General features: G+C 34.5%; 1 protein-coding gene across 4 annotated transcripts in view; it reads right to left on the bottom strand.

The window, feature by feature from the left end:
• The window catches only part of TBCK (TBC1 domain containing kinase), a 231,272-nt gene that overhangs the window by 79,342 nt on the left and 125,776 nt on the right, over nucleotides 1-26,154 (bottom strand). For all 4 annotated transcript variants that reach the window (XM_067735397.1, XM_067735395.1, XM_067735394.1 and 1 more), the window contains exon 22: nucleotides 25,052-25,213. In XM_067735397.1, the coding sequence (XP_067591498.1) occupies nucleotides 25,052-25,213 (162 nt within the window). The remainder of the gene's footprint in view (nucleotides 1-25,051; nucleotides 25,214-26,154) is intronic.

Genomic DNA, 26,154 nt, shown 5'->3' with positions numbered 1-26,154 from the left:
ATACTAGCAAACAGAATCCAACAGCACATTAAAAGGATCATACACCATAATCAAGGGATCATACACCATAATCAATCATAATCAAGGCTTGATAATCAATGCAAATATTCTTCAGTATATGCAAATCAATCAATGTGATAAACCATATTAACAATCTGAAGGTGAAAAACCATATGATCATCTCAATAGATGTAGAAAAAGCTTTCAACAAAATTCAGCACCCGTTTATGATAAAAAAAAAAAACCTCCAGAAACTGTAGGCATAGAGGGAACTTACCTCAACATAATAAAGGCCATAAATGACAAACCCACAGCCAATATCGTTCTCTATGGTGAAAAACTGAAACCATTTCCTCTAAGATCAGGAAAAAGACAAGGTTGTCCACTCTCACCACTATTTTTCAACATAGTTTTGGAAGTTTTAGCCACAGCAATCAGAGAAGAAAAAGAAAAAAAAGGAATCCAAATTGGAAAAGAAGAAGTAATGCAGCCATTGTTTCAGATGACATGATACTATACATAGAGAATACTAAAGATGCTACCAGAAAACTACTAGAGCTAAGCAATGAATTTGGTAAAGTGGCAAGATACAAAATTAATCCACAGAAATCTCTTGCATTTCTATACACTAATGATGAAAAATCTGAAAGAGAATTTAAGGAAACACTCCCATTTACCACTGCAACAAAAAAGAATAAAATACCTAGTAACAAACCTACCTAAGGAGGCAAAAGACCTGTATGCAGAAAACTATAAGACACTGATGAATGAAATTAAAGATGATACAAACAGATGGAGAGATATACCATGTTCTTGCATTGGAAGAATCAACATTGTGCAAATGACTCTACTACCCAAAGCAATCTACAGATTCAATGCAATCCCTATCAAACTACCAATGGCATTTTTCACAGAATTAGAAAAAAAAAATTGCACAATTTGTATGGAAACACAAAAGACCCCGAATAGCCAAAGCAATCTTGAGAAAGAAAAACGGAGCTGGAGGAATCAGGCTTCTGGACTTCAGAGTATACTACAAAGCTCCAGTAATCAAGACAGTATGGTACTGGCAAAAAACCAGAAATATAAATCAATGGAACAGGATAGAAAGCCCAGAGATAAGCCCATGCACATATGGTCACCTTGTCTTTGACAAAGGAGGCAAGGGTATACAATGGAGAAAAGACAGCCTCTTCAATAAGCGGTGCTGGGAAAACTGGACAGCTACATGTAAAAGAATGAAATTAGAACACTCCGTAACAACATACACAAAATAAACTCAAAATGGATTAGAGACCTAAATGTAAGGCCAGATACTATAAAACTCTTAGAGGAAAACATAGGCAGAACACTCTGACATAAATCACAGTAAGATCCTTTTTGATCCACCTCCTAGAGAAATGGAAATTAAAACAAAAATAAACAAATGGGACCTAATGACACTTAAAAGTTTTTGCAGAGCAAAAGAAACCATGAACAAGATGAAAAGACAACCCTCAGAATGGGAGAAAATATTTGCAAATGGAGCAACTTACAAAGGATTAATCCCAAAAATTTACAAGCAGCTCAATATCAGAAAAACAAACAACCCAATTGAAAAATGGGCCAAAGACCTAAATAGACATTTCTCCAAAGAATATATACAGATTGCCAACAAACACATGAAAGAATGCTCAACATCACTAATCATTAGAGAAATGCAAATCAAAACTATAAAGAGATATCACCTCATACCATTCAGAATGGCTATTATCAAAAAGTCTACAAACAATAAATGCTGGAGAGGATGTGGAGAAAAGGGAACCCTCTTGCACTGTTGGTGGGAATATAAATTGATACAGCCACTATGGATTACAGTATGGAGGTTCCTTAAAAAACTAAACATAGAACTACCATATGACCCAGCCATCCCACTAATGGGCATATAACCTGAGAAAACCATAATTCAAAAAGAGTCATGCACCACAATGTTCATTGCAGCTCTATTTACAATAGCCAGGACATGTAGGCAACCTAAGTGTCTACTGACAGATGAATGGATAAAGAAGATGTAGCACATATATCCAATGGATTATTACTCAGCCATAAAAAGAAATGAAATTGAGTTATTTGTAGTGAGGTGGATGGACCTAGAGTCTGTCATACAGAGTGCAGTCAGAAAAACAAATACCGTAGGCTAACACATATATATGGAATCTAAAAAAATAAATAAATAAAAATAAAATGGTTCTGAAGAACCTAGGGGCAGGACAGGAATAAAGACACAGATGTAGAGAATGGACGTGAGGACACAGGGAGGTGGAAGGGTAAGGTGGGATGAAGTGAGAGTGTGGCATGGATTTTTATATACAACTATTGTAAAATAGATAGCTGGTGAGAAGGAGTCGCATAGCACAGGGAGATAAGCTCAGTGCTTTGTGACCACCTAGAGGGGTGGAATAGGGAGGGCTGGAGGGAGCTGCAAGAGGGAGGAGATATGGGGATATAGGTATATGTATAGCTGATTCACACTGTTATACAGCAGAAAGTAACACACTATTGTAAAGCAATTATACTCCAATAAAGATGTTAAAGAAAAAAACAATGAAATCGCTAGGGAGTTCCCTGGCAGTCCAGTGGTTAGGACTCCACATTTCCACTGCAGGGGACAAGGTTAAATCCCTGGTCAGGGAACTAAGATAAAGCAAGCCACACGGCAAAAAAAAAGTGCTAGTATTCTACATGAAGGTTTTCTCTAACAGTAAGTATTTTTATTATTGCAAATAAAATGAGCTTCCTAAGATGTCAGAATTGACTTTCTGAAGTTACTAGATTGGACCATTTGAAGCTGCTGATACGGAACAATTTTGACCTACAAAAACCTACTTTTGTAAGCAAATAACATGTTCTCCTGTATAGTAAAAAGTACTGGATTTGGACTCCAAATGCCAGTTGCTAACTTAAATAATAATGAGTAATCTATAATCTCACTGTGTTTCAATTAGTTCAAGAGAATAATGGAGATAAAAACTACTTAATACTGTTGTAATAATTACACAAGGTAAAAAAATTTAAACAGCTTTATAAACTTTAAAAGTGATTCAATGTTCTTGTAACTAGCGATGATCTACATTGCCCAAATTTTCTATTCACAATTTATCTTTTGAAATAAACCTTACTATATGAGAATTAATGATGTACAAACTTAAGTTCAGGTATAAATATTTCTCCATGCCAATGTGTCCATAAAGGCTACCCTACTGTTTATTTAATTGAACTGAACTAAAATTGAATTCTTAGTGTATTCAAGGTATGGTATTAAGTCCTGAGGGATCATAAAGATGAGTAATTGCTGAGAGATTTTGGAGTTTGGTCCAGTCAGAGTGAGAGTTCCTATTGAGCACCTTGGGTATTTAGTTAAGGACCTAGACATGCCATATTCTTAGACTAAATAAAACATTAAAAGAGACGTACTTTACAAATACAACCAAATTAATATGAACAAAAGAGCCCACCAGTTATTTAACTGTCTAGCAGAACAAATCTCAGCACTCTTTAAAGGAAGATGATAAAATCCAGACTCCTTAAAATGTACCTTTATCAATATCCACTATATAATAAATAACTAGATATGCAAAGCAGAAAAATGTCACCTATTATCAAGAGAAACAGAGTCCATAGAAACAGACCTACAAGATGATCCAGAATTGGAATTAGCAGACAAGGACTTTAAATAATTACTATAAATATGTTCAAGTTCTTAAAGGAGAATACAGTCAAAGGGAATGGACAGGGAAATGCAAACAACACAAAAGAGCCAAACTGAAATACTAGAACAGAAAAGTACGTTATCTGAAATCTACTGATATGTCTTAAAATCAAGATAAATACAGAGAGCCCTGTACTGTAGCACAACACAGTCAACCTGCTGAAAACCAAAACTAGAGAGGAAACACAAGTCTAAAGGAAGGAATGAAGAGCAATGATAATGGGAAATATGGTGGTAAATATTGATATAAAAATCTATCTTTTTGCTTCTCTTAAGATGTTTAAAAGGCAATTAGCTATTTAAAGCTCAAATAACAATATTACATTGTAGAGTTTATTACAAATGGAGATGTAAAATATATAGCAAAAACAGTAAAATATATGGCAAGTAAATGGAATAACACCGTTGCAAAGTTCTTATGTTTTCCGTAAAGTTGTACAATAGGAACTCTATGTAAAGTGTGATAAGTTAAGACATAGATCATAGACGGTAGAGCAATAACTAAAAGATAATTCAAAAGGCAAAACTAAAAGTCAATAAAGGCATTAAGATGAAATGTTCAAACTATTTAATCAACCCAAAGAAGTCAGAAAAGGAAGAAGAGAAACACAGAGCAGATGCAACAACTAGAAGTAAACCCAACCATATGAATAAACATATCAAAAGCAAATGGACTGAATATTCTATTTAAAAGGAAATAAATATCAGACCGAGTAAACAGAGCAAGAAACATTATATGCCTAAATTATGTCTAACATATGTCTAGACAATTATAAGTCTGAACATGATAATTTTTAAATATACAATATTTAAATTTAAAGCCACAGTATATGTGTGTGTGTGTATATATATACATATATATATATAAAGTTTTAAAATTATAGGTTGAAAATATAGAAAAGATACCATATAAGGACTAAGCATAAGAAAGCTCATGTGATTATACTAATATCAGAAAAAGCAGAGTCCAAGATGAAGAGTATTACTGAGATAAAGAAGCACATTGCATAATGATAATAGACTCAATTCAAGATGACATAACAATGCTAAGTTTATAGGCATTCCTTAAGAGAGCTTCAAAGTATAAAAGCAAAAGCTGATAGCATTAAGGTTGAAATAGACAAACCCACAGTCATAGTTGAGGAGTTTAATATCTCCCTCCTATAATTTACAGGACAAAGAGGGAAAAACCCAGTAAGAAGACTGAAACATTACTGTTGACCTATTTGACATTTACATAGCACTACACTTAAAAACTACATTATTTTAATGTGCATGTGGAACGTTTAATAAGATAAATAATCAGCTTACATAAAGTAAGCTTCAACAAGTTTTTAAAATGAAAATTTTGACCAAAAAAGTCACAAGGGAAATTAGTAAATATTTTTGAAACAATAATACTGAAAATACAGCATAACAAAATTTGTCAAATGTAGCTAAAGAAGTGCTCAGAGGCACTTATATTAGAAAAGATGAAAGTTATAATTCAATGATCTAAGTTTGGTCCTTAAGCAGCAAGAAAAAGAGAGTACACTAAATCCAAAGAGTAGATGAAAGGAAATAAAAGAAAAAAAAGAAGAGAAAGAAAAACAGAAATATTAGTGAAACTGATAAATCCTAGCAAGAATGATCAAGACTAGAAAAAAGCAAATTAGCAATATCAGGAAACAAAGGAGATATCACTACAGATGCATCAAACATTAAAAGGATACCAAGCAATATTATGAACAACTCTACGCAAATAAATCTGAAAGTAGATAAAGTATACAAACTCCTTGGAAAATTCAATTTACCAGAACCACAATTTGACACAAGAAGAAATAGGTAATCTGTGTAGTCACATATCTTTACAGAAATTAATTCTTAATTAAAACATTCCCACAAAGAAAACTCCAGGTCGATATGGTTTCATTGGTAAAGTTTATCAAATATTTAAAGAAGAATTTCCAACAATCTTACACAGATTTATTATGAAGAGAGAAGAAAAGTGAATACTCCCAACTTGTTTTAAGAGTATAACCTTAAATAATCCTCATACAACCCAGTATAATCCTGATACCAAAATCTGAGAAAGATATTATAAGGAAATTAAAAACCAGTATCTCATGCACACAGACATAAAATCCTTAATAAAATATTAGTTAAGTGTGGTAGGCTGAAAAATGTCCCCCCCCAAGACATAAATATCTTAAGCCTCAAAACCTATGGATGTTACCTCATATGGCAAAAGAACCTTGAAAATGTGATTAAGTTAAGGATCGTGAGATGGGGAGATCATGCTGAATTATCCAGCTGGACCTGATGTAAATATAAGTAATTGTATAAGAAGGAGCAGCAGTTCAGAGAGAGCAGAAAGAGATGTGACAATACTATGTAGCTGGCTTTAAAGATGGAGGAGGGGCACAGACAAAAGAATGCAGGTGGTCCCTAGAAGCTGGCAAAAACGGAAATGGATTTTCCCTTCAGAGCCTCTAGAAGCAACCAGCCCTGGTGACACCTTGACTTTAGCCCAGTAAGGACGACTTTGGACTTCTGATCTCCAGAAGTATAAGATAATAAATATGTCTTGTTTTAAGCCACTTTGTGGTGATTTGTTACAGCAGCAATAGAAAACTAATACACAAAGGTATATCCGGATTAACCCAGCAAGGTAAACTGTTTTTCTATTCACAATACTTCTGACATCAAATGTGTAGGGTGTTTCCTCACACCAAACAACCAATTCTCCAACTCTCTGGATACCAAATGAGCATGCTACAATTCAATTCAGTTCTGACACCAACTACTTGGAATTAGCACAGACCCTGCAGGTTAAGGGCTCAGTCTCACAAGACTGCCTCCATTTCAGATGCCAGTAACAACTCCAAGGATGTCATCTGTACTTCTGATCAATTGTTTATAAATTGAGAGTTGACAATCCCCTTCTCAGGTTTGATAATTTGCTATGACAACGCACAAAACTCAGGGAAACACTTTACTTACTTTTATGAGTTTATTATAAAGGATACAAATAAACACCTAGATGAAGAGGTACAGAGGGCAATGTTCAGAAAGATCCTGAGGGCAGGAGCTTCTATCCTCAGGGATGAGGCGAACCTCTCAGCATGTGGATGTGTTCACCAAACCAGAAGCTCTCTAAACCTTTTAGCTTAGTTTTATTTTTATAGAGGCTTCATCACATACCCATGAGTAATTATTAACTCAATCTCCAGCCTCTCTCCCCTCCCAGGAGGATAGGAGGTGGAACTGAAAGTTCCAAACTTTGATTTATTACCCATCCTCATACTGAAGCTCTCAGGGAGCCCATCAAGAGTCATCTCATTAAAACAAAAGGTGCTCCTATCACCCAGGAAATTCTAAGGGATTTAGGAGATTTGTGTCAGAAACAAGGGCAGAAAAGAGATATATAAAACCAGATACAGAAGCCTCTTAGATAGCCTCATCTACCAGAGGGCAGACAGCAGAAGCAAGAAGAACTATAATTCTGCAGCCTGTGGAATGAAAACCATATTCACAGAAAGGCAGACAAAATGAAAACGCAGAGGACTATGCACAAGATGAAGGAACAAGATAAAAAGCAAGAAAAACAACTAAATGAAGTGGAGATAGGCAACCATCCAGAAAAAGAATTCAAAATAATGATAGTGAAAATGCTCCAGGACCTTGGAAAAAGAATGGAGGCAAAGATCAAAAAGATGCAAGAAATGTTTACCAAAGACCTAGAAGAATTAAAGAACAAACATCTAGAAGAATTAAAGAACAAAAAAACAGAGATGAACAATAACTGAAATGAAAAATACACTAGAAGGAATCAACAGCAGAATAATTGAGGCAGAAGAACAGATAAGTGATTTGGAAGACAGAATAGTGGAATTCATTCTCACAGAACAGAATAAAGGAAAAAGAATGAAAAGGAATGAAGACAGCCTAAGAGACCTCTGGGACATTAAATGCACCAACATTCACAATATAGGGGTCCCAGAAGGAGAAGAGAGAGAGGAAGAACCTGAGAAAATATTTGAAGACATTATAGTCGAAAACTTCCCTAACATGGGAAACAAAATAGCCACCCAAGTCGAGAAAGCGCAGAGTGTCCCAAGCAGGATAAACCCTAGGAGAAACACGCTGAGACACACTGCCAAAAATTAAAGACAAAGAAAAATTATTAAAAGCAACAAGGGAAAAACGACAAATAACATACAAGGGAACTCCCATAAGGTTAACAGCTGATTTCTCAGCAGAAGCTCTACAAGCCACAGGGAGTGGTATGATAGATTTAAAGTGATGAAAGGGAAGAACCTACAACCAAGATTTCATTACCCGGCAAGGATCTCATTCAGATTCGATGGAGAAATCAAAAGCTTTACAGACAAGCAAAAGCTGAGAAAATGCAGCACCACCAAACCAGCTCTACAACAAATGCTAAAGGAACTTCTCTAAATGGGAAACACAAGAGAAGAAAAGGACCTACAAAAACAAACCCATACAATTAAGAAAGTGGTAATAGGAACATACATAGCGATAATTACCTTAAACATGAATGGATTAAACGCTCCAACCAAAAGACACAGGCTTGCTGAATGGATACAAAAACAAGACCCATATATATGCTGTCTACAAGAGACACTTCAGACCTAGGGACACATACAGATGAAAGTGAAGGGATGGAAAAAGATACTCCATGCAAAAGGAAATCAAAAGAAAGGGGGAGTAGCAATACTCATAACAGATAAAATAGACTTTAAAATGAAGACTGTCACAAGAGATAAGGAAGGACACTACATAATGATCAAGGGATCAATCCAAGAAGAAGATATATCAATTATAAATATATATGCACCCAACATAGGAGCACCACATTACATAAGGCAAATGCTAACAGCTATAAAGGAGGAAATCGACAGTAACACAGTAATAGTGGGGGACTTTAACACCTCACTTACACGAATGGACAGATCATCCAGACTGAAAAGTAATACGGAAACAGAAGCTTTAAATGACACAATAGACCAAACAGATTTAATTGATATTTATAGAACACTCCATCCAAAAACAGCAGATTACACTTTCTTCTCAAGTGCACATGGAACATTCCCCAGGATAGATCACATCTTGGGTCACAAATCAAGCCTCGGTAAATTTAAGAAAATTGAAATCACAACAAGCATCTTTTCTGACCACAATACTACTAGATTAGAAATCAATTTCAGGGAAAAACACGTGAAAACACAAACATGTGTAGGCTAAGCAATACGTTACTAAATAATCAAGAGATCACTAAAGAAATCAAAGATGAAATCAAAAAATACCTAGAGACAAATGACAATGAAAACACAATGATCCAAAACCTATGGGATGCAGCAAAAGCAGTTCTAAGAGGGAAGTTTATAGCAATACAATCCTACCTCAAGAAAAAAGAAAAATATCAAATAAACTTACACCTAAAGGAACTAGAGAAAGAAGAACAAACAAAACCCAAAGTTAGTAGAAGGAAAGAGAACATAGAGATCAGAGCAGAAATAAATGAAATAGAAACAAAGAAAACAATAGCAAAGATCAATAAAACTAAAAGCTGGTTCTTTGAGAAGATAAACAAAATTGATAAACCTTTAACCAGACTCATCAAGAAAAGAAAAGGAGAGGACTCAAATCAATAAAATTATAAATGTGAAAGGAAAAGTTACAATGGACACTGCAGAAAGACAAAGCATCCTAAGAGACTACTACAAACAACCTATGCCAATAAAATGGACAACCTGGAAGAAATGGACAAATTTTTAGAAAGGTATAACCTTCCAAGACTGAACCAGGAAGAAATAGATAACATGAACAGACAGATCACAAGTAATGAAATTGAAAATGTGATTAAAAATTTTCCAAAGAACAAAAGTCCAGGACCAGATGGCTTGACAGGTGAATTCTATCAAACATTTACAGAAGAGCTAGCACTCATCCTTCTCAAACTCTTCAAAAAAATTGCAGAGGGAGGAACACCCCAAACTCATTCTATGAGGCCACCATCACCCTGATATCAAAACCAGAAAGAGATACAAAAAAGAAAATTACAGACCAATATCACTAATGAATATAGGTGCCAAAATCCTCAACATAATACTAACAAACAGAATCTAACAACATATTAAAAGGATCATACACCATGATCAAGTGGGATTTATCTCAGCGATGCACAGATTCTTCAATATACTCAAATCAACCAATGTGATACACCATACTAACAAATTGAAGAATAAAAACCAAATGATCATCTCAACAGATACAGAAAAAGTTTTGACAAAACTCAACACCCATTTATGATAAAAACTCTCCAGAAAGTGGGCAAAGAGGGAACCTACCTCAACATAATAAAGACCATATATGACAAACCCACAGCAAACATCATTCTTAATGGTGTAAAACTGAAAGCATTTCCTCTAAGATCAGGAACAAGACAAGGATGTCCACTCTCACCACTATTATTCAACATAGTTTTGGAAGTCCTATCCATGGCAATCAGAGAAGATAAAGAAATAAAATACAAATTGGAAAAGAAGTAAAACTGTCACTTTTGCAGATGACATGATACTACAGATAGAGAATCCTAGAGATGCCACCAGAAAACTACTGGAGCTAATCAATGAATTTGGTAAAGTTTCAGGATACAAAATTAACACACAGAAATCTCTTGCATTCCTATACACTAACAACAAAAGATCAGAAAGAGAAATTAAGTGAACAATCCCATTCACCATTGAAACAAAAAGAATAAAATACCTAGGAATAAACCTACCTAAGGAGGTAAAAGACCTGTACTCAGAAAACTATAAGAAACAGATGAAAGAAATCAAAGATGACACAAACAGATGGAGAGATATACCATGTTCTTGGATTGGAAGAATCAACATTGTGAAAATTTCTATACTACCTAAAGCAATCTGCAGATTCAATGAAATCCTTATCAAATTACCAATGGCATTTTTTAGAGAAGTAGAACAAAAAAATTTTAAAATTTGTGTGGAGACACAAAAGACCCTGAATAGCCATAGCAATCTTGTGGGAAAAAATGGAGCTGGAGGAATAAGACTCCTGGACTTCAGACTATACTACAAAGCTATCGTAATGAAGACAATATGGTACTGGCATAAAAACAGAAATATACATCAGTGGAACAGGATAGCAAGCCCAGAGGTAAACCCACACACCTATGGTCAACTAATCTATGACAAAGGAGGCAAGGATGTACAATGGAGAAAAGACAGTCTCTTCAATAAGTGGTGCTGGGAAAAATGGACAGCTACATGTACAAGAATGCAATTAGAATACTCCCTAACACCATACACAAAAGTAAACTCAAAATGGATTAAAGACTTAAATGTAAGACCGGACACTATTAAACTCTTAGAGGAAAACATAGGAAGAATACTCTTTGACATAAATCACAGCAAGATCTTTTCTGACCCACTTCCTAGAGAAATGGAAATAAAAACAAAAATAAACAAATGGGACGTAATGAAACTTAAAAGCTTTTGCACAGCGAAGGAAACTATAAGCAAGATGAAAAGACAACCCTCAGAATGGGAGAAAATATTTGCAAATGAATCAGCAGACAAAGGATTGACCTCCAAAATATATAAACAGCTCATGCAGCTCAATATTAATAAAACAAACAACCGAATCAGAAAATGGGCAGAAGACCTAAATAAACATTTCTCCAAAGAAGACATACAGATGGCCAAGAGGCACATGAAAAGCTGCTCAACATCACTAATTATTAGAGAAATGCAAATCAAAACTACAATGAGGTATCACCTCACACCGGTTAGAATGGGCATCATTAGAAAATCTAAAAACAACAAATGCTGGAGAGGGTGTGGAGAAAAGGGAACCCTCTTGCACTGTTGGTGGGAATATAAATTGATACACCCACTATGGAGAATAGTACGGAGGTTCCTTGAAAAACTAAAAATAGAACTATCATATGACCTTGTAATCCCCCTTTTGGGCATATACTCTGAGAAAACCATAATTCAAAAAGACACATGCACACCAATTTTTACTGCAGTACTATTTCCAATAGCCAGGTCATGGGAGCAACCTAAATGCCCATCAAGAGACGAATGGATCAAGAAGATGTGGTACATATATACAATGGAATACTATTCAGCCATAAAAAGGAACGAAAGTGGATCATTTGTAGAGACACGGATGGACCTAGAGACTGTCATACAGACTGAAGCAAGTCAGAAAGAGAAAAGCAAATATCATATATTAACGCATATATGTGGAATGTAGAAAAATGGTAGGGATGAACCGGTTTGCAAGGCAGAAACAGAGACACAGATGTAGAGAACAAAGGTACAGACACCAAGGGGGGAAAGTGGGCAGGGGTGGTGGTGGGATGCACTGGGAGATTGGGATTGACATATATACACTAATATGTATAAAATAGATAACTAATAAGAACCTGCTGTATAAAAAAATAAATAAAATTCAAAAATAAAAAAAAAACACCCCCAGATATATAGTTCTTATTATGTCACACTCAGGAATCCAAGATTGCTTTAACAGCTGAATATCAATTAATGTAATTTTCCAACTTAACATAATTAAGGAGAAACACCATATGATTATCATGATAGATGCTGAAGAAACTTGACATAATTCAATACCCATTCATTATAAACACTCTTAGCAAACAAGGAAAAGAAGTGAACTTCCTCTATATGATAAGGGTATTATGAAAAATCTACAGCTAACATCAAACTTATTAGTGAAATATCATTTTTTTTTTTCTCCTAAGAGTGGGAGTAAGGTAAGAATGTCTGTTTCCACCAATGTTATTCAACATGTATTGAAGGTCTAGTCAGTGCAATAAAATAAGAAAAATAACAGAAAGGCATAAGAATTAGAAAGGAAGGAATAAACTGTCTTTATTCTCAATTGGTTGTTTATATTTAGGAAAAAAAACCTAAGGAATCTACAGAACTATAAGAACTAGTAAGTGCATTTAGGAGGTTGAATGATACAACGGTAGAAAAATCAACTGAATTTCTGTGTACTATTGACAAATAATTGGAAAATAAATTTTTTTATTTGATGTAAAGTAGAATCAAAAACACAAAATATCTAAGAATAAATTTAACAAAGAATAAGCAAAATATTACACTGAAAACTACAAACATTGCTGAGGGAAATTAAAGAATACCTAAATAAATGGAGATATACCATGTTCATGGATTGGAAGATTCAATATTGATAAAACTGTAATTCTGCCTAAATCTGATCTATAGTTTGAAGCAATTCCAATCAAACTACCATTAAGTTTTGTTGTAGATTTTTTGACAAAAATTCAGAGCAGGGCACTTTAATATGAAAAGGAGAGCCTTATCAACAAAAGGGGCTGAAATAATTGAATAAATAAATGGCACAAAAAATGAAATTCAAACTCATACCATATAATGAAATCAATGGGATCATAGGCCAAAACATAAAAATTATAATAATAAAGCTTCCAGAAGAGAACATAAGAGAGTATCTTAATGAAATTGAAGTAGGCAAACATATCTTAGAGAGGATACATTATCTGAGGAGTCTGGCTCCTAGACAAAAATCTATACATGATTTTTCAGGCTCAACCATGGACAATTTCAAGCCTTTACCTAGCAGGCCTCATGAGGGAATGCTGCCCTCCCCACACCAGACTTGGTACACAGCCAATGCACTGTAGTCTCTAAAAGCTGTTGCTTTTACAGTCAGAACAATGGCTGGTAATGGGGGAGTGGTCATTGACTAGGAGGGTGGTGACATGAGAGAACTGTCTGGGGCAATGCAAATATTCTATATCTTGATTGGGAGTGTTGGTTACATGGATGTTTATAACTGTCAAAGATGTATTGAATTGTTAATTAAGCCCTGTATGTTCATCTGTAAATCTTATTTTAATTAAAGACATGTTTAAATATTGAGAGAAACATACAAAAAAAGAAAGCACAAGGTCTGTGCATCTTCTTTTCGTATAAAGTTGTGTGTGTGTGTGTGTGTGTGTGTGTGTCTGCGTATGTGAAATTTTCAGTTGGATCAGAATATAGAGGCTAGATTTGGAGTTATATATTAATTGTTAAACTACACAGAATCATTTATTATACTATTAAAAATTTTAGAACATTTGAATAATTTCTTTAACATCCAAGACAATAAGGGTGATCTGCAACCAGTTAATCTACCTGTCTCAACAATGACTCCTTTTTTTTTTGACACAAAGAGTATTTATAAAAAGGTGAGAATCATTCTAGGTATTCACAGTCTATGACATGAAAACATGCCAACAATAATACAATAGAATGTTCACTGTTGAAAAGACAGAAAACTATAAGAGTGCTTATCTTACTAATAGAAAACAAGGTTAATGGAATAAACTATATACATTATGAAGCGTTCTCCAAAAGGTAAATTGTAAGGACAGTATCCCAAGACATCCTCAGGTTGATAGCACCTCTATCACCATTTAATGTACTGAGATGAAGTATATTACAGCCTTCTAAAGAAACACCCAATAATCTTGAATAACTCACTATCCACATTTTAAGATTATTTGCAATGAGTATCAAGTTCAGTTCAAGGAACATACGGATAGAATGTTATTACTAGATAAAGAGGATTCTCAAACAGAAGAAATCTGCAGTGGGAGACTAACTTACTAAGACTGCACAGGTGCTAAAGAGAGATAGCATCTGAAAGTTCTCTTGGGACTTTGTCATGTAAATTATTTTGGTAAAGATCTAAATTTCAATAGATACTACTTTACCATATTCTTGAACTTATCCCTGGTCAGCGGCTCTCTTTCCGCTACTTAGAATTATAGCATTTTAGAAGTGTTCAATCCATTTTTCACATTACACCTAGAATTATTTTTTCTAAAATATAAATCTGATCATGTCATTTTTCTGTTTAACACTTTCTAATTGCATATAGAATAAAACCCAAATTCCTCAGCATGTCATGCAAGGTCCTCAAAATCAGGACTCTGCCTTTTCACCGATTACTATCACCACCAACAGTATTTCCCCAGCCCACCCACTCTAGCTATCTCTCATCCTACCCTCTAGTCACTCTATTAGCATCCTACTTAAATTATGATGGTCATGCAGTCACACACATCTGTGTCATCCTTATGCTATTTTCTAAGCCTCCAATGCCTTCTTCCCATCCTCCTACAGGGCTGGTACTATGTCTTATCTTTATGGCTCTACTGCACAGTACTGTGTCTGCCATATAATTGTGTTTATTAAACAAGTGTTGAATGAATAAGCTTACCTATCCTAAGGTCTCACAGAAAGTGGTCAAAATTTCCTGACAACCAATTTATCCACTTTAGGTGCTTCTCAGTTCAAAACTACTAAAGCAAAGATGATGAGTCTCACTGATAAATATTATTGAATGTTTCCCAAGTCTACCCTTGTCTTGCCTTTTGTTCTAAATGTGGTATTTTTCATAAACCCACATATATTGGGGTTTAGCCTTACTGACACTATTATTAATCTATATAATATTTTTGGATGATATATCCCTGTTATGTGCTCCTTTTCAAATTCTTAGTTCAATTCATGCTTTAAACATCATGAGGATCACAAAAAATCTCCCTGTGCTTCTGGCAGGGAGCAGGGCAAAGCAGCCATGGAAAATATGCCCAGATAATTTTGTCCTCCTTAGAAGGCCTGCCCTCAGAGGAAACTATTTCACCAGAGCCTAAGTGACCTGGGGGAAGGATAATACCTAACTCCAGCCCCTCCAGCCTTCCTGACTCACCTAAGGGTCCCTTTCCCCCCTTCTCCCTGGCAAGAGGAAGCACTTGTGAAGGTCACAGCCTGGGGCACAGGCTCAGTAGAAGACTGAGACCTAATTATAGGAATACAGAACACTTCCCCTTCCCTACACATCAATAGGGCTCCTGTATAATAACAGGGGAACTGCATGTCTCAGACCTTATTTAAGGAGCCTTTAGGAAAACCCAAAGATAATAGGGGAGGCAAATAAAGGATATCAGAGGAAATTTTAGTCTCTGACTAATCTTAAATTATACTTGTCTTTTTGTCACTCAAAATCCCTATCAGTGCCTCAGTTTTTAATCTAGGTGCCCCATAAACATCTTAAGCACACAGCTAGAACGTTACTATCTTTCCCAGTACCAGGCCCACTCACTCATCCCTAACTTGCCCCCACTTCCCACCTCAGTTAAGATGTATGAATACATTCACACACCTAACATTTCACTGGATTCTAAATCCTATTGATTTTACAGGGCAATTCTGAGAGGGAAGTTGAATTTCCTCACTGAAAAATTGAAGAACTAATGCACAAGCTAGTCAGGTGACTTAATGGAACCAGGAGGTAATACTATATGTAATTAATATAATTCAAATTAGGTGTGTTTGTCATAGTTACAGGGTACCATTGGATCACCTTTAAATAATTAGGCATGAATGCTCTGGGCCAGCACAGGAATGATAAACCAGTAGGAAGATTATTAATTATACACATACATACATATACACATTATATACACACACACCTAAATATTTGTTGAATGAATGACTAAATATATTTTATAAACACAATCTTGGTTATGCAGTCTAAGGGGAAAGGATGGTACAATGTTACTGGGCTACTACTTTAATTCACTCAGCCTTTCAAATCCATGATATGTGCATGCACTTACTGGCACATTTTACTAAGCATTTATCATCTCTGATAGTTAATGCCTACAATGAAGTGACAAAAAGTTGGAAATGCAATCAGCATTACTGATATATGGATACTTAAACTGTTTTCTATTCTTAACATAATTGTCTTTATCATTTAGCAGTTGAGTAGGTAGATACTATGATGCAAAACAGCTGGTGTTGATAATGGCACACAGCTCACTTCAGAAAAAAGAACAATGCAGCAGCTTGCAAGATTTAGCACCAGATCAGCAGTAAAAATCTTTTTCTCTTTTTCTTTTACACTTAATAGTGAATCCAAAACAAAACTGGAAATCTGATTTTTTTTGGCAACAGAACCTTGTGTTCAAGTTCAATAAGCATTTTTCTTATGACTGATATATGCTTGTACTGAAGGATTGAAATGGTTTACATTTTTCAAGGTAATTCAATGTAGTTTCTTAAAATAAAACTCTAGTTATTTCCTCTACGTTACATAACACTGACTAACTAGCCTATAAACACATTGGCATACTATCTCTCTTCTTTTTCTCTAATCTAGTTTATTAGCTTGTTTTTTATTTTATTTGTTTTGACTCAGCACACTCACACTTGGAGGAGACATGTGGTAAGAAGTTATTTTCTATTCTGTTGAAGATCACCATTTAAGATAGGCAGCACGTGAGATTACAGCTGACCCCTGAACAACATGGGCTTTGAATTGCACAGGTCCACTTATACATGGATATTTTTCAACAGTAAATATCACAGTACTACACAATCCACGGTCGGGTGAATCTGTGAATGCAGAACCGCAGATACTGAAGCAACAGTGGGTATGGAGGAACCTCAAATACAGAGGAACTGGTGTACAGAGGGCTGACTGTAAATTAGACCTAGATTTTCAACTGTGGGGAGGAAAGGTGCGCCTACCCCCACATCGTTCAAGGGTCAACTGTACTTTCACTTTTGTACAGAAATATAAGGCTAGGTAGAGGAGGGAGAAGAAATGGGACCCATGAGTATTATTATATTATTAAAATAAAAATCACATATGGAACAATGTATGTTAAATGTCATTTTAGGTATGACATATATACACATTCTGGTCCTTACATTATTATTTGCATTATCCATCAGCAGTATATACGGGGAAATTTTAAACATAACTTCTAACTTTCCAAGATTTTGAGGTTGATTACTTTTAAGATACTTTGAAAGTATAAAATGTTCTGTTTATTTTTTTGTCTTGCAAACCTAAGGCACATATAAACACTCAACAATAAAACAAATATAAACAAATTCCATCATTGATATCTTGAAACAAAGTATGTTTAATCACTGATTGAAACTATAAGATAATTTCTGTACTACTCAAAAAAATTCAGAAAGCAGAATCCCTGTCAATCATAAAACAAACCACTTTCCTATGGAGAAGAGCCTTGAAACCTCCGGACCAGGTTTAAGATGTGTTAGTACTCTAATCTACTGTCAACTTTCAAGGTAAGTAGAAAATTCTGATCAACCCTGACCTTGTTTTTCATTATAGTTCCCAACACATGACAGACCTTTAACTTTATAAACTATTTACATACTGCAAAATTAGTGGTATGCTTCAAGAGCAACAACTAGTTCAGTGTTAAAAGACTTTTTCTGGCTTCTGAGATTCAGCTCACAATTTGAATCTTTACGACTCATTCTACTGGCTTTGTGTTTTTCATAAACATTTATTTTCAGCTTGGAAGTCATGTATTCTAACATCTGCTTTCAAATTTTCTCCTTTTCCCAAAAATAATTCGGTATTTCCCCCCCAACAAGGTGATAATAACCTAATGAGATTTTAAAAATAAATTTTCATGATTTTTATTTCACTGACTATATGATCATGTTAATAAAAACACATTAACTACTCTTTCATCTATCCCTTTTTTAAACTCAGAAGAATTTAATATTCCATCTAAATCTTAACATGTAATTTTTATGGGTGTGGTGGGAAGAGGAGGACCATAGCTAAAATCTCCATATTTAATTTCCATTATGATTGTCCTTTTGTAATTCCAGGAAGATGTGCTTAGAAATATACATGCATTAACATTACGTAGCTATAAGCAGAAAATGTGAATAATTATGGATTCTCAGCTTCAAGTAAAATGGTATCAAATCTTAGAGGGCTGACAATACAAAACCTTCACTGAATAACTGGGTACTACCATTGCTCTACTTTTTCACCTGGTCAGCTCTCCACAAGCCAGAAAAAAGGAATTATCGATACCTACTGGGGGCACTTATGTTAAGAATCCTTTGCTTTTTGCTCACGATAGAGCTCCTTGAAAGGAATGTTCAGAGACCAGAATGCTCCACAAATATCAATACGGCATTCGATTTTGGGACCTGATGTTCTTTTCAGGGATACTTTTTCATTCTTTCAAAAACACTGAAAAGAAAGAAAATACTTCTACAATTTTATTTTTAAATATCCCTAACGTGGCTTATAAGATCCTCCATGACCTCTTTGTCCACCTCTCCATTCTCTTTTCTAATCACTTTCCCTTTTGCACTAAGTATACCACTCCAATTCCTTCAGTTATTTGGGGGATTTCAAGCATTTTTTTCCTGCCATCTAGAAGATTCTCCCCTCTCTCCACTTCTCACATTCTAATGTTGATTAATTTCAGATATTACCTTTAACATCACTCTCTTAGAGAAGGTTTTTTACCTCCCTCAGACTTGGTAGTGTACTGTTATAAATTCCTATTGCTTTCTGTAGCACTTATCACCATTATAACTATTAATTTAATAAAGGAGTCATTAGTAGCCTACTGGCTACAATCAGTTATACTTGGCTCAAGTGTTACAGTTTTTAAAAATGTGGGCCACTGTTTACAATTGGGAGATTACATTATATTATGAAAACCCTATTTAATTTATATTTATCCCTAAATGTAAGCAAGAAACTGTTCATTGAACCCCACCCCCATTCAAAAAAAAAAAAAAGGAAAGAAAAAGAATGGAAAACAGAAAACCCAGATCACTTATCATTGACCTTCTTTCCCACTCTCCTACCACAGGGATTGTCAAAAGTACCTTAAAAATCTATGATTTCATAAACTAAATTGAATTTCCTCCTCACTCTCTCATTCTCATCGATTTCCAAAAAAATATTATTATAGATCTTACGCAATCTGGTACATAACTGTGTGGCTCAAAAAATGTATGGTTTTGGGCTTCCCTGGTGGGGCAGTGGTTGAGAGTCCACCTGCCGATGCAGGGGACACGGGTTTGTGCCCCGGTCCGGGAAGATACCACATGCCGCGGAGCGGCTGGGCCCGTGAGCCATGGCCACTGAGCCTGCGCGTCCAGAGCCTATACTCCGCAACGAGAGAGGCCACAACAGTGAGAGGCCCACATACCGCAAAAAAAAAAAAAAAAAAAAAAGGATGGTTTTCATGAAATATTCCATGCTATGCTAAATAATGATAAAGACTGCATTACAAAATTGTTTTAAGTCAGAAAAGATAAGTACCCTTTCCTAGCTACTTAAGATATTAATACAACATTTTTGAGGAATTAGTGAAGTGCTACATAATAGATACTACTGGTATTTTTCATGTATGTGTTGAAAATGAATTCTATTGTAAAGTATGTAGGTAATATTGAGATAACACCTTAAAATTTTATTTAAAACGTTTTCTTTTAATTAAGCTTCTGTAATAAAACATACATCACACAACTAAGATGTTTCAGCCAACTGTTGATTTCTTCCTGCAAAAAGGATTTACTTTTCCTATGCTCAAGTCCCTTCAATATACTCAGTATTTCCTTCAAAAACAGTTTATATGTACGTATTTTTTTCTTTTAATGGTAAAGTAACTATTTTAATCTCTGAGAGTAAATTAAGCGTTCTTCCACACAGATTTCCCAATTTCTTTGTATAGGTTCTCTAAGAAAAACTTCTTTCCTACTTTGAAAAATTCCTATCTTTGAAGATGTTCAGAGGTATAAAGATATGCATTCTAAGTATTTATTTCCACCATAATGACATAAATATATTGAATTAATTTTCAACTGTACAAAGGAAATACACCACCAAAACAAAAAAGCATTTAAACATCTCAGCCATTACAAATCCACTCTAAAATTATTACCATTTTGGTTTTATTCAGATTATCATACTCATCTTGAATACTGTTTGGGTGTATCCTCAAAAAAAATTTTTTTTTAAGTCAGCCAGATGGACACTATAGCAGAATCATATCAGAGAACAGGCTGAAGGATGACGGACCTCATCCGATAGTTGGGCTTACAGGGTGGTAACCTTGGAAACTGTAGCCAACATCCAGTGTTGGATGGCGCTATGAAAAACCCAGTATTTCTTCCAAAATACCCTACCACTATTTTGAGATTGTATGAGAAATGCCAAATAGACTGCTCTCATGGTTATTTCCTTTAGTACTGAAATGACACACAAACCAATACATGTCAAGAACTTTCAGCAAAATTTTCTAGCACCACTTGTACTTCTTTGTAATGTGACATCACACTATACCATTTACTAAAGGGAACTGAAGTTGGAAGCAGTTTTTGGCAAAAATAATAATGCCTTTCTGCTGTGTTCTCTCTTCAAGAACTAAAGGGTTAGTATGAAGTTAAGAAAAGGAGGAAGAAAGGAGAGGGAACTTACAAAGATTGAATGTTACACATTCTTTGCATGTTTAAAATATTACATGCCACATGTACTTTAAAAAATAGTTATGCATATTTGGTAGCAGGTTTTGCATCAGGTACATTATGCATATTATCTTTCATGCTCACCCTAACACTAAAGCAGATATTTTTATCTCCATTTCACTGAAACTTTCATAATGTATAGGACTCTCTTTCCAGTGAGGTTAACAACTTGTCCAGGTTCACACAGCTACTATATGCCAGAGCTGGGAGCTAAACTCATATCTATTTCACTCTACAGATCACTCTTTTCAGTGGCAGAACCATACTGAAAGTTTCCCAATTCACACAGGTAGTGAGTGGTGCAATTAGGACTCAAACCCGTATGTCTTGACTCCAAAGACTGTGCTATCTACTATACTATGTTGTCTCTGAGCAATGAAAAGAGATGTTCTTCTTAGTCATAATATACATACATATATATATATTGAAGGCTTACTTGACTTCTTAGGTAATTCTCCATTGCTTCTGCTAATAAGGAAATCTATATGATTGATATCTACCTCAATAATACATTGAAAAAGCCAAATGGGGTGATTGCTTCATTTATTTTACCAATAGGAAAGCAGTCATGATAGAAAGGAAAAAGTGAGGAAAATCATAATAATCATGCTGCTGGTAATAACATTAATAATAATAATCACTTACATAGCACTTGCTCTTTGCCAGGCACTGCTCTAAGTTGTTTAGTTGTCCTGATTTATTTAGCACAACAATCCTATTAGGTAGGTACAATTATCATTTTCATATAAGCAGGGTTAAGGAAACAGATACAAAGAGGTTAAGTCATGTCCCTAAGGTCACACAACTGTAAGGGGTAGAGCTAGGACCTAAAACCCAGGTTATCTGGCTCCACATTCCATGCTCTTAACCACTAGACTATTGGGCCCCTCTTTGTAGAAAGAAACAACTAGAAAGGGACAACTTAAAAAAAAATGCGAGGTTATTTTGTTTACAAGGTTACCAACTGGATGGCGATTCCATCATATTACTGTCAACAGATGTTCTGAACAGTGAATTTGCTAATCTGCTTCAGCAAAGAATTTAGTTAAATTTGTTCTGATTGATTACTTATGCTTTTAAACTCAGTTAAGTGGGGATTTCAGTAAAGCACAATATATTTAATAAATTCAAATTAATGTTTAATCCTAACCTATCTTTATCTACAAAGTCTATCTCAAGAATTAAGGTGAAATATGGAGTTAGCCTATCTCTTCTCATTTTGTAGACTTAAAAAATGTTTTTTTCTTTCTTTCTAACATGTTCCAAGCTTATGTCACATAATATTTTGCTTAGAAAAGGCGCATTCAGTGTGTTTGTGTGTATATTAATCTGGATTCACTTTTTAGGACTTCCCATGACCACTTCCCAGTTCCTTCAAGCGTCAAGTACAGTTAGTGGGCTCAACATGATGAAAAAAGACATCTATTAGATCTAATTAGGAAAGACATCCCAAATAAGTGCACTGTGATTAAAAATAAAAGGAAACACAGGTGTACTTAAAGGCAAAGTTTACATTTAACCCCTCCACCCTTCTTTTTTCTTAAGTCACATTTTTCTTATAAACTTTTTTCTTCCCCAACTGGAATCATATAGTGACCAAGTAAATGATGAGCCAGAATAATGGCACTGAGGATCAATGCAATTCATATCAATAGAGGCACCCTACTTTCAAAAGTAAGTAGTGTTTACCTTTTCAATGAGTCAGTTCTAACAAACATATACTCTTACTTTCTGATTTCAGAAATAATGACTATTCTAATGTACAAGCAGAATTACCACTAATCTGCCTATACAATATGAAAACAGATTCCTTCACCAGTGTATAACTGGAATATTTATGCACAAAATTGGAAAGGTATTAAATTTACTTTACTTGAAAATGCACAATCATCATTCCTAACATATAAAAATGTTAGAAAAATAGAAAATAGAAAATAGAAAATAGAAAAATTCTTTTAATTCTAATCAATCATCCTCTGCTTACTTTGGCAATTTAGAAACAACAGGAAAATATCTGCACGGTACAGACAGTATTTGTAGTTTGCAAAAGTAGCTTTTCTGTAACTGTTCAACACCAATAGGAAAAAAAGAGAGAGAGCTCGATTTTCATAAAGAATCTCCCAGAAAAAAAAACATAAGAACTAAACAACTATTTGTTGATACAAGAAATAATTAACTTTAATTAAAGTTTGATAAGTTAGAAAGCTGATGGTGAATACTTTTAATCTGGGGGGAAAGGGGAAGTAGAAGTTTTAAAATAAATCCAATAATTTTTGCTATTATTTTCCCAAAAAGGATGAAGATTTTCAACAACAGAAAGATGATAAACTACCAGGTACAGATCATCCACTAAAAATAAAAATTGGGGTAGGCAGCAGGTTTCTTTTCTTTTCTTTTTTTTTTAGTTTTTCCTCCAGCGTTATTGAGGTATAATTGACATAAAGAATTGTACATATTTAAAGTGTACAACAGGATGATTTGATATGCATATACTTTGTGGAATTAGTATCACAATCACATTAACTAACACAGCTATCACCTCACATAGTTACTATTTTTGTTTTGTGGTGAGAATGCTTGAGATTTACTATCTTAGCAAATTTCAAGCATACAATACAGTATTATTAACTACTGTCACCATGTTGTCTTTTAGGTCCTCAGAACTTATTCATCTTATAACTGAAAGCTTGTATCCCTTTGAAGGTTTATTGTAGTGTAAGTCCTCACAGTTAGCTTTTTTTTTTTGAATTTTATTTTATTTAGTTTTTATACATCAGGTTCTTATTAGTTACCTATTTTATACATATTAGTGTATACATGTCAATTCCAATCTCCCAATTCATCCCACCACCACCACCACCCCCTGCCACTTTTCCCCCTTGGTGACCATATGTTTGTTCTCTACATCTGTGTCTCTATTTCTAGGCAGCAGTTTTCTTATTTCTTTTGAGAGTACTTATTAAATATATAGCGTTAAGGTACCTTTCTTTTATTCTTTGATTTTTAGACAAATTTATCTCTTGGATAATTTTAAGTGTGTTTATTTTCAGCAATCACTTGTGGCTGCCTGAAAATATGGAGAACAGCAATAAACACATAGAAGGGTTGGAGCCAATGAAATGCTATTTGAAGAAAGCAGAATTTTTCTACTTGAAAAACATTTTGGTTTCCACAAAAATGTAGTTCAGTTTTTTCTTCCACAGATTGTTATATCCTATGTAACCATATTACTTTCATCTTTTTAGCGAAAGCATCAAAGCGTAAACCATAGTTACATTCAATATTTCTACACTTAAGCATTCAACTCCTAAATTTACAAGCTCCTCACTTATGAATACAATATATAGCTTGACTTACTATCCTGCATTGTATAAATGGAATTTCCCTGGAGTGTGACTTGCTCTCCCAAGAGGACAGGGTTTCTCCTTTCCTCAAACTGTCAAACTGTTAGCAAGCAGCTATGGATAGGAGAGAGCAAAGTTCCATGTGAATTACATCTCTGTATAAACTTATCGATTCTCAAACCCCTTCCCAAGTGGCCTTTATTTACTCTCTATCAGTTGGAGATAAACAGGCCTATCCTAAGCAAGGCAAATGTGTCACCCCACCCGCCCCCACTGCCCTGCCCTCTTTACCTTTTTGATGGCATCACTGACATGAAAGTAAATGATAGTGAACTATTATGACCCAGTTTTATATCTACAATGCTGGGCCAGCAGAACAGGTACTATACAAGGGAGACAATTCAGAGATGGATGATGAGGCTCAAGCAGAAGAGATTCTGAAGGCTTGTATGATTATTTTTGCAAATTGTTATAAGAATGTCTCATTATCCTATAATTAAATTTCACTTAGTAATTCCATTTATATATATCTATACCTGGTAAATCAGAGAAGAGAAGAATGCACTCATTAAAGCCATTAGACAAAAGCCGGTCACGCAGCTGCTGAAGAATTGCTACTCCGATACAGAATGGGAAGGAGGAATTCCCAAGCAGTAGGGTATCCCAGAGGTGGAAAATTTTGTGCAGTGGAAATACATCTGTAAAATGACAAATATAAATAAATTAATTGAGATTAAAAATAAAAAATTAAAACAACAACAAGCTACTTTACTAGACATGGTAATTCCCTTATGGTCAAAACTATTACAGAACAAATACTGGCAAACTGTTTTTTATAAAATGCATATTTGGCTTTGTAGATTTACTGCTTCCTAAGGCATCTTAAAAAACTGATAATCAGATTGATCAAATAGATGACATTTTCTAGTCACCACTATCAATCTTGGTATAGCTGTTACATTCATTCTGTTTCTTCCTAGAATTTTCAGGTCATATTATTCTCACAAGTTTATATACTTAGAAGAATTTTAGTATTGTTATAGATTCAGTATCATTATATTTCTATTATGTACTCTAAAAACTGCTTTTTGAAATTCCCATAAAAAAATCTGATTAGCAATTTTTTATTTTTGGAAACTTTCTTTTTTTCATTTATCAATACTCTGAACATCTTTCCAGTCCAGTGCATACAGATCTACTTCAAATATTGTATTCCATTAATCAAATGTACATGTTTAAGCAGCATATCCACTGTATTAATATCTGTAACTGATTAAAGTATTACATATTCACATAAACTGTTTATTTCTAGAGGAATTCTAGGATAGGAAATAACAAAAGTATCAGTTATTAGACAATCTCTAAAAATTGAGTCTGATTTGGTTGTAACAGTTGCCTTCCAAAACTCTATGTAAATACTATAGTTAATATTAATTTATTTTTCAATAGAGGTCAGAGATTTTATGAATGTCGTGATATATCAGATAGGTTTTCATCTTATAGAACAACCTTTTTGATATTTAGTAGTCAGAACAATTGAAAATAATTTCTACCCAACTATATTACCTTAGAATTACATAAGGATGCTCATGTAATTAAATCTGCTTAGTATTACTGTAACTATAATATACTGGGGAAG

Source organism: Pseudorca crassidens, chromosome 4, assembly GCF_039906515.1.
Source record: "Pseudorca crassidens isolate mPseCra1 chromosome 4, mPseCra1.hap1, whole genome shotgun sequence".
Taxonomy (NCBI): domain Eukaryota; kingdom Metazoa; phylum Chordata; class Mammalia; order Artiodactyla; family Delphinidae; genus Pseudorca; species Pseudorca crassidens.
Note: the sequence above shows the minus strand (reverse complement) of the source record. Positions and strands in the feature narration are given on the sequence as shown.